This window comes from Salvelinus alpinus, chromosome 28 (genome assembly GCF_045679555.1).
Source record: "Salvelinus alpinus chromosome 28, SLU_Salpinus.1, whole genome shotgun sequence".
Taxonomy (NCBI): Eukaryota; Metazoa; Chordata; class Actinopteri; order Salmoniformes; family Salmonidae; genus Salvelinus; species Salvelinus alpinus.
In genome coordinates this window covers 5,366,207-5,380,092 of record NC_092113.1, presented here as the reverse complement: position 1 = coordinate 5,380,092, position 13,886 = coordinate 5,366,207, and the positions used below count along the sequence as shown (strand labels likewise).

The following is a 13,886-nucleotide window of genomic DNA, read 5'->3' as shown; positions in this document are numbered from 1 at the left end:
GAACCTTCACCCCAGTCTGAGGTCCTGAGCGCCCTGGAGCAGGTTTTCATCAAGGTTCTCTCTGTACCTTGCTCTGTTCATCTTTCCCTCGATCCTGACTAGTCTCCCATTTCCTGCTGCTGAAAACCTCCCCTCAGCATGAAGCCGCCACCACCATGCTTCACCGTAGGGATGGTGGCAGGTTTCCTCCAGATGTGATGCTTGGCATTCAGGCCAAATAATAACATTTTCATAAGACCTGATTGGTGGAGTGCTGCAGAGATTGTTGTCCTTCTGGAAGGTTTTCCAATCTCCATAGAGGAACTCAAGTGCTCTGTCAGATTGACCATCGGGTTCTTGGTCACCAAGGCCCTTCTCCCCCGATTGCTCAGTTTGGCCGGGCGACCAGCTCTAGGAAGAGTCTTCGTGGTTCCAAACTTCTTCCATTTAATTAGGATGGAGGCCACTGTGTTCTTCGGGACCTTCAATGCTGCAGATTTTTTTGGTAACCTTCCCCAAATTTGTGCCTCGACACAATCGTGTTTCAGAGCTCGACAGACAATTCCTTCGACCTCATGGCTTAACTATAAACTTAATAAGTACAGTACTCCAGAGCATTTGAGCTTTTCTAATATCAAAGTGAAGGCCATTGTTTAAAAAGAAAATGCTTAAGACAAATAGTGGAAATTAGTTTGACGGCACTGATTCAATACCTTCATGCCTCAAGGAAAGTCATATATCTTGGGGAATTCCTGTGCAGTTACTACATCCATTTACTGTAACTTTTAATGGATTTCTTAGTAATGAATTGAATCATTATACAGTATTCTAAGATCAAGGATTAGGATTAGCACTCAGCTATAGCCTGTCCCTGGTTATTTATGTAGCAACAATCATCAAAATTGTTAAAAAGGTTTTAAAAACAATTATAATAAATGCAACAGTTGGACTGTTGATGAAGATACTCCAAACTTTTTCAATGTTTTAATCTATCAGATATTGACTGAATTATGGTACATAAAACATTTTACTTGAACGGACAAATATTGAATGAGTTCAGGAATTTTGGTGGGAATTCAGGTATTACATTTATTGTAAAATTAAGCTTTTTCCCCCCTTAGAATGCACTCATAGTTTTTCTTATTGTATCAGGTATTTTTTAATATTTGGTGTTAAAATAAAAAAAATGGTATGTGTGACATTTGCACAAATACACGGAGTTAATTGACATATATTAATACATTAACATAAAGGGGTGGAGCAGGGCTGCATCCACCAAACACTTACTTTCCTGCACTCACCTGTGCTGTCTAGACTTCCTTATTAATTACTGTTGTTGTCACGTTCTCCTGCATAATTCTCAAGTGTGTCAATAGCAGGATACCCTCAGATTAAATATCAACACACTTGGCTCTAGATTACACTTATCTAAACATACTTTACATTGTTTGCGAGGTCAGAGATAATATCACCATAATCCGAGTGTTCATTTTCGGAAGTTGCTTTCATTTCAGCACATCTAATTTGTAAACATTTCAACTGTTTTACTTGGTTACTTTTTTCAATTCCACAAAAAATTTACACCCATAAAGTTATCTTTCTCGTGATGTTAGTGTCGAGACTGTGCGTTAAATCCCAAACGAAGCTGTTCTTATAGATTCAACGAAAGCCAATGTATTCCATTGAGCCCATTTCAGCCATTACCGGGGTGTTTTACGGGCCATTGCAAACATTTCCACAGTCATAACGTTAATGGGAAACAACAGGCACAAGCAAGAGTATGAAAGAGTTGTAGGAGTAAAATGAAAGCAATCAATCCAGCGAGATTTACAGTTGAAGTCGGAAGTTTACATACACTTAGGTTGAAGTCATTAAAAATCGTTTTTCAACCACTCCACAAATATATTGTTAACAAACTATAGTTTTGGCAAGTCGGTTAGGACATCTACTTTGTGCATGACACAAGTAATTTTTCCAACAATTGTTTACAGACAGATTATTTCACTTATAATTCACTGTATCACAATTCCAGTTGGTCAGAAGTTTACATACATTAAGTTGACTGTGCCTTTAAACAGCTTGGTAAATTCCAGAAAATGATGTCATGGCTTTAGAAGCTTCTGATAGGCTAATTGACATCATTTGAGTCAATTGAAGGTGTACCTGTGGATGTATTTCAAGGCCTACCTTCAAAGTCAGTGCCTCTTTGCTTGACATCATGGGAAAATCAAAAGAAATCAGCCAAGACCTGATTTGGGAGCAATTTCCAGACGCCTGAAGGTACCACATTCATCTGTACAAACAATAGTACACAAGTATAAACACCATGGGATCACGCAACCGACATACCGCTCAGGAAGGAGACACATTCTGTCTCCTAGAGATGAACGTACTTTGGTTTAAAAAGTGCAGATCAATCTCAGAACAACAACAAAGGACCTTGTGAAGATGCTGGAGGAAACAGGTACAAAAGTATCTATATCCACAGTAAAATTAGTTCTATATCGACATAACCTGAAAGGCTGCTCAGCAAAGGAAGAAGCCACTGCTCCAAAACCGTCATAAAAAAGCCAGACTACGGTTTGCAACTGCACATGGGTACAAAGATTGTACTTTTTGGAGAAATGTCCTCTGGTCTGATGAAACAAAAATAGAACTGTTTGGCCATAATGACCATTGTTATGTTTGGAGGTAAAAGGGGGAGACTTGCAAGCCGAAGAACACCATCCCAACTGTGAATCACGGGGGTGGCAGCATCATATTGTGGGGGTGCTTTGCTGCAGGAGGGACTGGTGCCAAATACTAATTGAGTGTATGTAAACTTCTGAGCCACTGGGAATGTGAAGAAAGAAATAAAAGCTGAAATAAGTCATTCTCTCTACTATTATTCTGACTTTTCACATTCTTAAAATAAAGTGGTGATCCTAACTGACCTAAGATGGGGAATTTTTCCTAGGATTAAATGTCAGTAATTGTGAATAACTGAGTTTAAATGTATTTGGCTAAGGTGTATGTAAACTTCTGGCTTCAACTGTAAGTGACAAGTGGATTTTGCACCCCTCAAACACAGGAAATAAATGGCTGAAAAAGACAGATGCTCAGGTGGGCAGGGCATGCACGTTGCTACTTTATGGGACAATAATGCTGTGAAAAGTTGTATCAACTGTCATAGGTTTTCAGGCCCCAACATGTTTTCTCTGGGGGCAGCACACAGCTCTTTCCACACCACTTTAATGACTGATTGCAGCGTGAAATGTGGGCAGACAGTAGTGTGCCATTGGGCACATATGTCAGTTCAACATCTATTTTTGATTTGCAATTGGTTCTGTTGTCAACTAACGTGAATTCAACCTGAAATAAACAAAAAATGGCACCATGACATTGGATTTAGGTAAAAAGTTGGGTGAAAAAAAGACATTTCCTTACGTTGATTACTTTTTGCAAATACAATCAGTGTTCCACCTTGATTATTTTGTTGAAATTATGTGGAAACAACATTGATTCAACCAGTTTTTGCCCAGTGGCGTGTGAGCTAAGAGATGTTGACATGTTCTCAGGAGCGATGGCCACCACCCGGTCGGCTTAAACCTATGACAGGATGGATGACGGGATTCAGATTTCTGTTGCAACGCCAAGGGCAGGTTGACTTAGTCAACTAATGTCAAACAAAATTATTACATTTTTTTGATAAGACCATTTTTTTTTTGTCTCAGACAAAATTAACATGTAAAACTTTGCTTGAACACTATGTACCAGCTTGTTTATTCCATCCCTTTGTCCTTGAATTTCATTTGAGGGATCCTTTGAGGCTTCCCTGTTTGTCCTGTTTTGTGGATCTGTGCATTCCTTATTGCAATTGATAGGACCACCCCTATCTAGACTTCTGAGGTGAACTGTTTGTCATTTGGAACTAACTCCAGAATACATCTGTGAACACCAGATAATATTCATGGGCTTTGCACCACAGGTCAGTGTGGTGTTAACCCTCGCAAGGCTGCCGGCCCAAGCCGTGTCCACAGAGCATGTGCAGACCAGCTGGTGTGTTTACTACATATCCAATCTCTCCCAAGTTGTTCCCACTTGCTTCAAGATGTCCACCATTGTTCATGTACCCAAGAAAGCGAAGGTAACTTAGCAAACACGTCAGTAGCCATGAAGTGCTTAGTTAAGGATCATAGCCCCAACAGATCCACGGACGACGTAATCGCCATTGCACTGCACACTGCCCTATCCCACCTGAGGAATACCTATCTGGGAATGCTGTTCATCGACTACAGCTCAGCCTTCAACAATATAGTGCCCTCCAAGCTCATCACTATGCTCAGTGCCCTGCGTCTGAACCCTTCCCTGTGCAATTGGGTCCTAGACTTCCTGACGGGCCGACCTCAGGTGGTGAGGTAGGGAACAACCCCTCCGCCACTCTGATCCTCAACACGTTGGCCCCACAGTGGTGTGTGCTCAGCCCCCTCCTGTACTCCCTGTTAACACATGGCTTCATGGCTATGCACGTCTCCAACTCAATCATCAAGTTTTCTGACGTCACATCAGTTGTAGGCCTGATTACCAACAACGACGAGACAGCCTACATGGAGGAGGTGAGAACCCTGGCGGAGTGGTGTCAGGAAAATAACCTCTCCCTCAACGTTAACAAAACAAAGGAGCTGATCATGGACTACAGGCAACAGCCAAGAGAGCAGTAGAGAGGTTCAAAAGCTTCAAGTTACTCAGCGTGCACATCACTGAGGACCTGAAATGGTCCCTCTACACCAACAGCGTGGTGAAGAAGGCGCAACAGTGCCTGTATATAACTACTGCTATACACACCTTTCTATTCATGTACTGTCCATACTGTCTATACACCACAGGAGGTTGGTGGCACCTTAATTGGGGAGGACGGACTTGTGGTAATGGCTGGAGTGGAATTAGTGGAATGGTATCAAATACATCAAACACATGGTTTCCAATTGTTTGATGCCATTTCATTCGCTCCGTTCCAGCCATTATTATGAGCCGTCCCCTCTCAGTAGCCTCCACTGCTATACACACCATTTATATATATTTATATTCTGGACTCTTTCTGATATTGCTCATTCTGATATTTTTTTTATTTCTAGTTTTATATTATATATTAGTGCACTGTTGGAGCTAGAAACATAAGCATTTATCTGCACGTGCGATAACATCTGCAAATCTGCGTATGCGACCAGTAAACTTTGATTTGATTTGTGCCACCGCAATCTTCGCTCTCTCTCTCCCACTACTCTGTCCTCTTCTATCCTATCCTCTCCCTTTTTCTAAATCCTTTTCCCTCCTGCCTCCTGACTCTGCCTGTTCGACCCTACTCTCCTCCCTTTCCACATCCTTTGACTCTCACTGTCCCTTTACCTCCCGACCGGCTCGACCTTCCCCTCCCGCTCCGTGGCTGAATGACTGAATGGCATGCTAACAGAACAGGGCTCCGGGCAGCTGAATGGAGGGAAACAAAACTTCCAGAGGACCTATTATCCTTCCACTCCCTCCTCTTCCTCTGTATCAGTGCTAAAGCCACTTCCTATCACTCTAAATTCCAAGCGTCTGCCTCCAACTCTGGGAAACTCTTCTCCACTTTCTCCTCCCTTCTTAATCCTCCACCTCATCCCCTTCCCTCCTCCTTCTGCGGAAAACTTTGTCAACCACTTTGAAAATAAGGTTGACGACATCTGCTCCTCACACACAGAACTACCCTACACCTTGACTTCTTTCTCTCCTGTCTCTCCAGTTAAAAACCTGCGACTAGTGATGTCCAGCCTCCCAACAATCTGCCAACTTGACCCCATCCCCTCCTCCCTTCTCCAGACCATCTCTGGAGATCTTCTCCTATTCCTCACTTCCCTCATCAACTCATCCCTGACCACTGATTTCAAGATGTCCAGAGTTCCGCCCCTCAAGAAACCAATTGACCATTAATTAACATAAACACGTTTAGCATCTCCAGGCCTCCAAGCATACAAGCCGCTGATGTGCGCCTTTGGAACATCTATATTTAAAATGCATTTAATATACACCATCACAATAAATTCATGATTTTTTTTTAGGCAGGTCTAAAGAAACATAATGATATGAACAAAATGTAGTCGTCCTATGTTATCTGGCTATAAGTCATTCCATAGGCTGTAGGCTAGTTCATTTAGCAGACAAGATATACTAATAAGTCCTATGCCATTATTTCATGTTATATGATTTTATTGTAAGAATAATATAATGTAATAAGATAATATAATTGAATAAAATATATAAGGATATTTTTCTATTCCAGAGCGAGTGCATATGAAGTGGCTATGTTGAGTGTAAAAGTGATCATTTGAAACAGGTTCTATACGCTAGATTTAGAGTTATTTGGCTAAGTTAGTTGTGAATGACACAAACCTTAGAATGTCTTAGAAATCAAAACTGCATGATGTGACTATAGGCTATTGACTATTTGAAAAAGTCTCAAAAATGCTTGCTCTGTTCCTTGCCTTAGGCTGCAGACCCTGTTCTCTCATCAAGCGATCATATTTTCACCCATTGGACCCTTCCCAATTTACTCTTGCCTTTACTAATATATACATTTTCAAATTGATTTAGAATGGCCCATTATCAAACGGATAGGAACAGGGGCAGGGGGAAAAGACATATCATCTATATTCACTCGAATAGTGAATGGAGGCTGTTTTCCCGCAGTTTAAATCATGTCGGGTAGGCTACTCTGGTTTTATAGTGGAGCAGCTGAGAAATAGGCCTAAATATAGTATCAGCTGGGATCCTGCTCTTTTTAGTGGCAAGCATCAAAACTCTGCTTTCACACGGGATTGCATATAGAAATATCTGGGCTTATAAGAACACTTATTTCACTTCATGCTGATTTCATGATATCTAATTGGTAGTAACAGTCTTGTCCCATCGCTGCAACTCCCATACGGACTCGGGAGAGGCGAAGGTCGAGAGCTGTGCTTCCTCCGAAACACGACCCCGCCAATCTGCACTGCTTCTTGACTCAATGCTTGCTTAAACCGGGAGCCAGCCACACCAATGTGTTGGAGGAAACACTGTACACATGGTAACCGTGTCAGCGTGCGTGCGCCTGGCACGCCACAGGAGTCGCTAGAGCGCGATGGGACAAGGACATCCCAGCCGGCCAAACCCTCCCCTAACTCTGACGTCGCTGGGCCAATTGTGCGCCGCCTCATGGTTCTACCGGTCGTGGCCGGCTGTGACACAGCCCAGTATCGAACCAGGATCTGTAGTGACGCAGCTAGCACTGCGATGCAGTGCCTTAGACCGCTGCACCACTCGGGAGGCCCCACAACAAAACATATTTAATTAAACTGTTGACAGCCCCTATCTCTGCACTCAAGAAAGGAATGAAGGAGAGAAAGGAGGAGATGGAAAAGCATGGTGGTGAGATATTCTGTAGCTAAAGGTAATGTGTCAGCCTATTCATTATAAAATATCTAAGATTCCCTATTACTAGGCAATTCAAAATCAAATAGAAATTCACTACAATTGTAGGCTAACTCTGTAAGTCGCCCTGCACAATCAATGAACTAATAGCATCGCCTAGGCCTATACATTTTCTCTCAGACTCATGGATAGAAAGTTTGGAGCGTAGCATAAGGTAACCAGTCCATCCAGTATGCATAATAATACAGTCCACACTTAAAGGCGATTACCAGAATTTGTTTCATTTTGTATTTGTTTCATTTTGTAACAAAGACATCTTAAATCTATGTTTCGTTAATGTTTTTCTGCTATGCGTAATATGCGGTAGGATATTAGGCTATGTATTGTATAACAGCACAATCATTATTTGAATTCCATTTTTTTCCCAGGCTTGGGCTCATATACAGTGCATTCGGAAAGTATTCAAACCCCTTGACTTTTTCCACATTTTGTTACTTGGAGTTTTTGTTACGTTACACCTTATTCTAAAATTGATTTAATTGTTATTTTTTACTCATCAATCTACATTACACACAATACCCCATAATGATGAAGCGAAAACAGTTTTTTTGTGTGCGAATTGTTTTTTAAATACAAAACTGAAATACCTTATTTACATTAGTATTCAGAACCTTTGCTATAAGACTCGAAATTGAGCTCAGGTGCCTCCCGTTTCCATTGATCATCCTTGAAATGTGTCTACAACTTGATTGGAGTCCACCTGTGGTAAATTAAATTGATTGGACATGATTTGGAAAGGCATACACCTGTCTATATATGGTCCCACAGTTGACAGTGCATGTCAGACCAAAAAACCAAGCCATGAGGTCAAAGAAATTGTCTGTAGAGATCCAAGACAGGATTGTGTCGAGGCACAGATCTGGGGAAGGGTACTGTACCAAACCATTTCTGCTCCATTGAAGGTCCCCAAGAACACAGTGGCCTCCATCATTCTTAAATGGAAGACGTTTGGAACCCCCAATCAGGGCAAAAGGGCCTTGTTCAGGGAGGTGACCAAGAACCTGATGGTCACTCTGACAGAGCTCCAGAGTTCCTCTGTGGAGATGGGAGAACCTTCGAGAAGGGCAACCAGCTCTGCAGCACTCCACCAAACAGGCCTTTATGGTAAAGTGGCCAGACGGAAGCCACTCCTCAGTAAATAGCACATGACAGCCCGCTTGGAGTTTGCCAAAAGGCACCAAAAGGAATCTCAGACCATGAGAAACAAGATTGAACTCTTTGGCCTGAATACCAAGCGTCACATCTGGTGATGGCAGCATCATGCTGTGGGGAGGTTTTTCAGCGACAGGGATTGGAACACTAAGTCAGGATCGAGGGAAATAGGAACGGAGCAAAGTACAGAGAGATCTTTGGTGAAAACCTGCTCCAGAGCGCTCAGGACCTCAGACTGGAGCGAAGGTTTACCTTCCAACAGGACAACGACCCTAAGCACGCAGCCAAGAAAACGCAGGAGTGGCTTCGGGACAGGTCTCTGAATATCCTTGAGTGGACCAGCCAGAGTTCGGACTTGAACCCGATCAAACATCTCTAGATTGACTTGAAAATATCTGTGCCTACAAACCTGTTTTTGCTTTGTCATTATGGGGTATTGTGTGTAAATTGATGAGGGAAAAAACGATTTAATAAATGTTTGAATAAGGCTGTAACGTAACAAAATGTGGAACGAGTCAAGCGGTCTGAATACTTTCCGAATGCACTGTATAGGCAAAACTGGTCTGCTCTTTCTCCCGGGGAAGGCCTGCCCGGTCTAAGACCTCTCCATCACGCTTGACAACGCAATGGTGTCCCCCTCCCAGATTTCAAAGAACCTTGGCTTTACCCTGGACAACACCCTGTCATTCTCTGCAAACATCCAAGCAGTGACTCGTTCCTACAGGTTCATGCTCTACAACATCCGGAGTATGACCTTTCCTCACACGGGAAGTGGCGCGGGTCCCAATCCAGGCACATCTCCCGTCTGGACTACTGCAACTCACTGTTGGCTGGGCTCTATGCTTGTGCCATCAAACCCCTTCAACTTATCCAGAATGCCGCAGACTTATTCTAAATGGGATTAAATAAAACATTCCCCTCACCAATCTACACACAATACCCCATAATGACAAAGCGAAAACGGGTTAAGAAAATGTTGCACATTTATGAAAAAATACAAAACAGAAAAACCTTAGTATTCAGACCCCCCCCAAAAAAATGTAAGGCAAAAAACCTGTCTATATCACCTGTCTATACCAAGCCATGAGGTCATTAGGAAGTCCGTAGAGCTCCGTAGAGGTTTGTTTTTTTATTTTGGGCTATTGTGTGTGGTTTGAGGAGGGGAAAAAACTACAGTTGAAGTTGGAAGTTTACATACCCTTAGATTGGTGTCATTAAAACTTGTTTTTCAACCACTCCACAAATTTCTTGTGAACAAACTATAGTTTTGGCAAGTCGGTTAGGACATCTACTTTGTGCATGACAAGTAATTTTTCCAACAATTGTTTACAGACAGATTATTTCACTCATCATTCACTGTATCACAATTCCAGTGGGTCAGAAGTTTACATACACTAAGTTGACTGTGACTTTAAACAGCTTGGGAAATTCCAGAAAATGATCATCTGTACAAACAACAGTACGCAAGTATAAACACCATGGGACCACACAGCCGTCATACCACACACAAGGAGACGCATTCTGTTTCCTAGAGATGAACGTACTGTGGTGCAAATCAATCCCAGAACAACAGCAAAGGACCTTGTGAAGATGCTGGAGGAAACAGGTACAAAAGTATATATATCCACAGTAAAACGAGTCCTATATCGACATAACCTGAAAGTCAGCTCAGCAAGGAAGAAGCCACTGCTCCAAAACCGCCATAAAAAAGCCAGACTACGGTTTGCAACTGCAAATGGGGACAAAGATTGTACTTTTTGGAGAAATGTCCTCTGATCTGATGAAACAAATATAGAACTGTTTGGCCATAATGACCATCGTTATGTTTGGAGGAAAAAGGGGGAGGCTTGCAAGCCGAAGAACACCATCCCAACAGTGAAGCACCGGGGTGGCAGCATCATGTTGTGGGGGTGCTTTGCTGCAGGAGGGACTGGGGGACTTCACAAAATAGATGGCATCATGAGGTAGGAAAATGATGTGGATATATTGAAGCAACATCTCAAAACATCAGACAGAAAGTTAAAGCTTGGTCGCAAATGTGTCTTCCAAATGGACAATGACAGCAAGGACACTTCCAAAGTTGTGGCAAAATGGCTTAAGGTCAACAAAGTCAAGGTATTGGAGTGGCCATCACGAAGCCCTGACCTCAATCCTATAGAACATTTGTGGGCAGAACTGAAAAGCGTGTGCAAGCAAGGATCCTACAAACCTGATTCAGTTACACCAACTCTGTTAGGAGGAATGGGCCAACATTCACCCAACTTATTGTGGGAAGCTTGTGGAAGGCTACCCAAAACGTTTGACGTTAGTTAAACAATTTAAAGGCAATGCTACCAAATACTAATTGAGTGTATGTAAACTTCTGACTCACTGGGAATGTAATGAAATAAATAAAAGCTGAAATAAATCATTCTCTCTACTATTATTCTGACATTTCACATTCTTAAAATAAAGTGGTCATCCTAACTGACCCAAGACAGGGAATTGTTACTTGGATTAAATGCCAGGAATTGTGAAAAACTGAGTTTAAATGTATTTGGCTAAAGGTGTATGTAAACTTCCGACTTCAACTGTATGTAAATAAGGTATTTCTGTTTTTTGTTTTTAATACATTTGCAAAAATGTCTATAAACCTGTTTTCGCTTTGTCATTATGGGGTGTTGTATGTAGATTGATAAGGATTCTTTTTTTTAAATTTAGAGTAAGAATGTAACGTAACAAAATGTGGAAAATCTGAAGGGGTCTGAATACTTTCCGATTGCACTGTAAGCATGTTGACAGAGAAAAACAATATTATCATTAAAGGTAACAGCTCAGACCCACCGTGTCAATGAACGGCTAAAATCAGCAAGTGGCCATGTTGTGTAAGTGATCACCTGCTGGGTGACTACGAACGGTGGCTGTTTGCGCCGATTCAACATCTGGTCAGAGGTGATAGGACTGCCACCCACTTCTTTAAACTGTTCATCTTTGTGTTGTGTCTGAGCTGTTTATGTTACGTTATGATAACCCGTCATTAATCTTGGGTATATGTGGGGAAATAAAGTACAGCACCCTAACTTAAACAGACATGATTTACATTCGATTTCGAGGCCTAGTGAGTGAGTGTGTGTGATCCTTATTGGTGGTGCTCTTGCTTTTAGACAGTCTCTTTGTAAAAGAGTTTCAGATTTAAAGCAAGACAAGTCTCAGTTTTGGATGAGACTGACTTTATGACTGACCGAAATGATCCTATTTACACTTTGTAGTCAATTTTAACACTAGAGGAAATGTTTTTGACTCATATGATGCCACATAGGCCGTTTTCAAAAGGAGAAGTTGCTTATTACTGTACGTTCAGTTGCTCTTTAAATAGGATAGCTTTCTTAGGGCGGGTTTCCCAGACACAGTAGTAGGCCTTGTCCTGGACAACAACAAAAAAACATTCTCAATGAGGAATCTTCACTGAATGTGCTTTTTAGTCCAGGACTTAGCTAAATCTGTGACAGGGAAACCGGCACCTAATGTTTACTAGTTCCCAATATTTCTGCATCAGATGGTAGTTGTAAGTGCCCTCTATTTTCTTGTCTTGTTATTGATAGTGTTCTTGAAATTAGAATTTGTAGCTATTGACATGCTAATGATATATCACAGTAATGAGGACATTTTAGTCTTAACTCTGAAAGCTTCGATGCTCACTGACCTGCAAACAGATTATTATCAGGGTCAAGGCTTTTGAGTGGGTGATTTCAGTGTGAATGGGACATTTCAGAGGACTGGAAGTTATTTGTAACTTCTCAAAACTGCGCTTTTCTGTGCAAGGGATATTTCAGTGGATGTGGAGGTAGAGATCTTTACGGATCCACCTGTACCCGAATAACCGAGACCCGATCAGGGACCCGAGCGGGTCCTGACCCAGAATTCGAAATAATGTAACGGGTCATAGGTCTCAGGTATGTGTAATTTTAACTGACTTGTCCGGAAGGACACATACCGTTCCAAACGCGACTGCTGCAGTAGAGAGAGAGAGATTGTATAATCGCTCACACTCACAGTAGCCTACACACAGCACGGCCCCTGCTAGAGCGTCACCTATCTCTACCTCCTCTCCCTCGTGCTTTATCCCCTCTGGTTAATAAAGTAGCAAAAAAACGTCCCTTTCTGCTGCTTCCGTCACTCGGCTCTGATCGGAAAGGTTCTGGATCCGACGAAGTCTGTACGGAATGGGTCTAGCTGTCCTAGGGTCCGTTTGGAACTGGTCTCTATATTTAAAAAATGTATTCATGTGTATCGGGTCCGGATGTAAAAAAAGACCCAGGTCCATTTTGGAATGGCTCTAACTTTTTAGACCCGTGAAGGCCTCTATGTCGAAGTCTCTCTAAATGGTTGCAATGATATGACGGTTTTAAGTGATGTTCAGTTAATCTGTACTGCTTTTACCTTTCCCCTTTGTAGGACTCCAAAGGTTAACACTGCTGTCATTGCTATGGAGACCACCCAAGCCCTCCTCCTCTTTCTACTGAGTTTATGTGTCTACAGTTGCCATGCCAACGCCCGTACTGCTCCCAGAGTGCATTTGTCATACAAAGGTGAGCCTTACCTTACTAATTTTATGTGAGTGTTCACCAAATAGATAATGTTTTGGATATTCTTAGTATGAAGATAACCATAGCTTTAGTGAAATTCAGTGTAATTGAAATAGGAAGCTCTTAAAACTTCAAAACAACCTAATCTTTTCTTTCAAAGCAAAACAGATCTGCAGCTTAACTGAATTACTTTTCGTGGACTGCTTTTAAAGTTAATGCTGGTAGATGTATACACACTGATGCTTTAAGGCTGATATTGTGATAATTATCCAACAGCAACATTCCCCAACACTTAAGACAATTACAGTCAATGTATTTAACTATGAATGCCCTAATCTTTTAATTTTAGTTTTATGTGAGACTTCAGAGCTGGAGTCTTGAGAGCGACATAAGTCTTCCAATAAAATACATACATTTCACTTTATTCACCAAAAAACTATTATAAAATTAAAGCAGGCACCCTTTGAACATAATAGTAATTTAGAACCCCAAACGTTGACGTGCATTGTGGCCCAAAAGCAAAAGGATACCTTTCTTCGATATTGACAGTAAGACTCTTTCTCATATACACTACCGGTCAAAAGTTTTAGAACACCACCTCATTCAAGGGTTTTTCTTTATTTGTACTATTTTCTACATTGTAGAATAATAGTGAAGACATCAAAACTATGAAATAACACATGGAATCATGTAGTAACCAAAAAAGTG

At 41.6% G+C, this 13,886-nt stretch overlaps 1 protein-coding gene across 1 annotated transcript in view; it reads left to right on the top strand.

Annotated features, from left to right (window-relative positions):
- The window catches only part of LOC139556988 (semaphorin-3F-like), a 106,804-nt gene that overhangs the window by 26,508 nt on the left and 66,410 nt on the right, over positions 1 to 13,886 (top strand). The window contains exon 3 of the mRNA XM_071371224.1: positions 13,048 to 13,181. Within this exon, the coding sequence (XP_071227325.1) occupies positions 13,048 to 13,181 (134 nt within the window). The remainder of the gene's footprint in view (positions 1 to 13,047; positions 13,182 to 13,886) is intronic.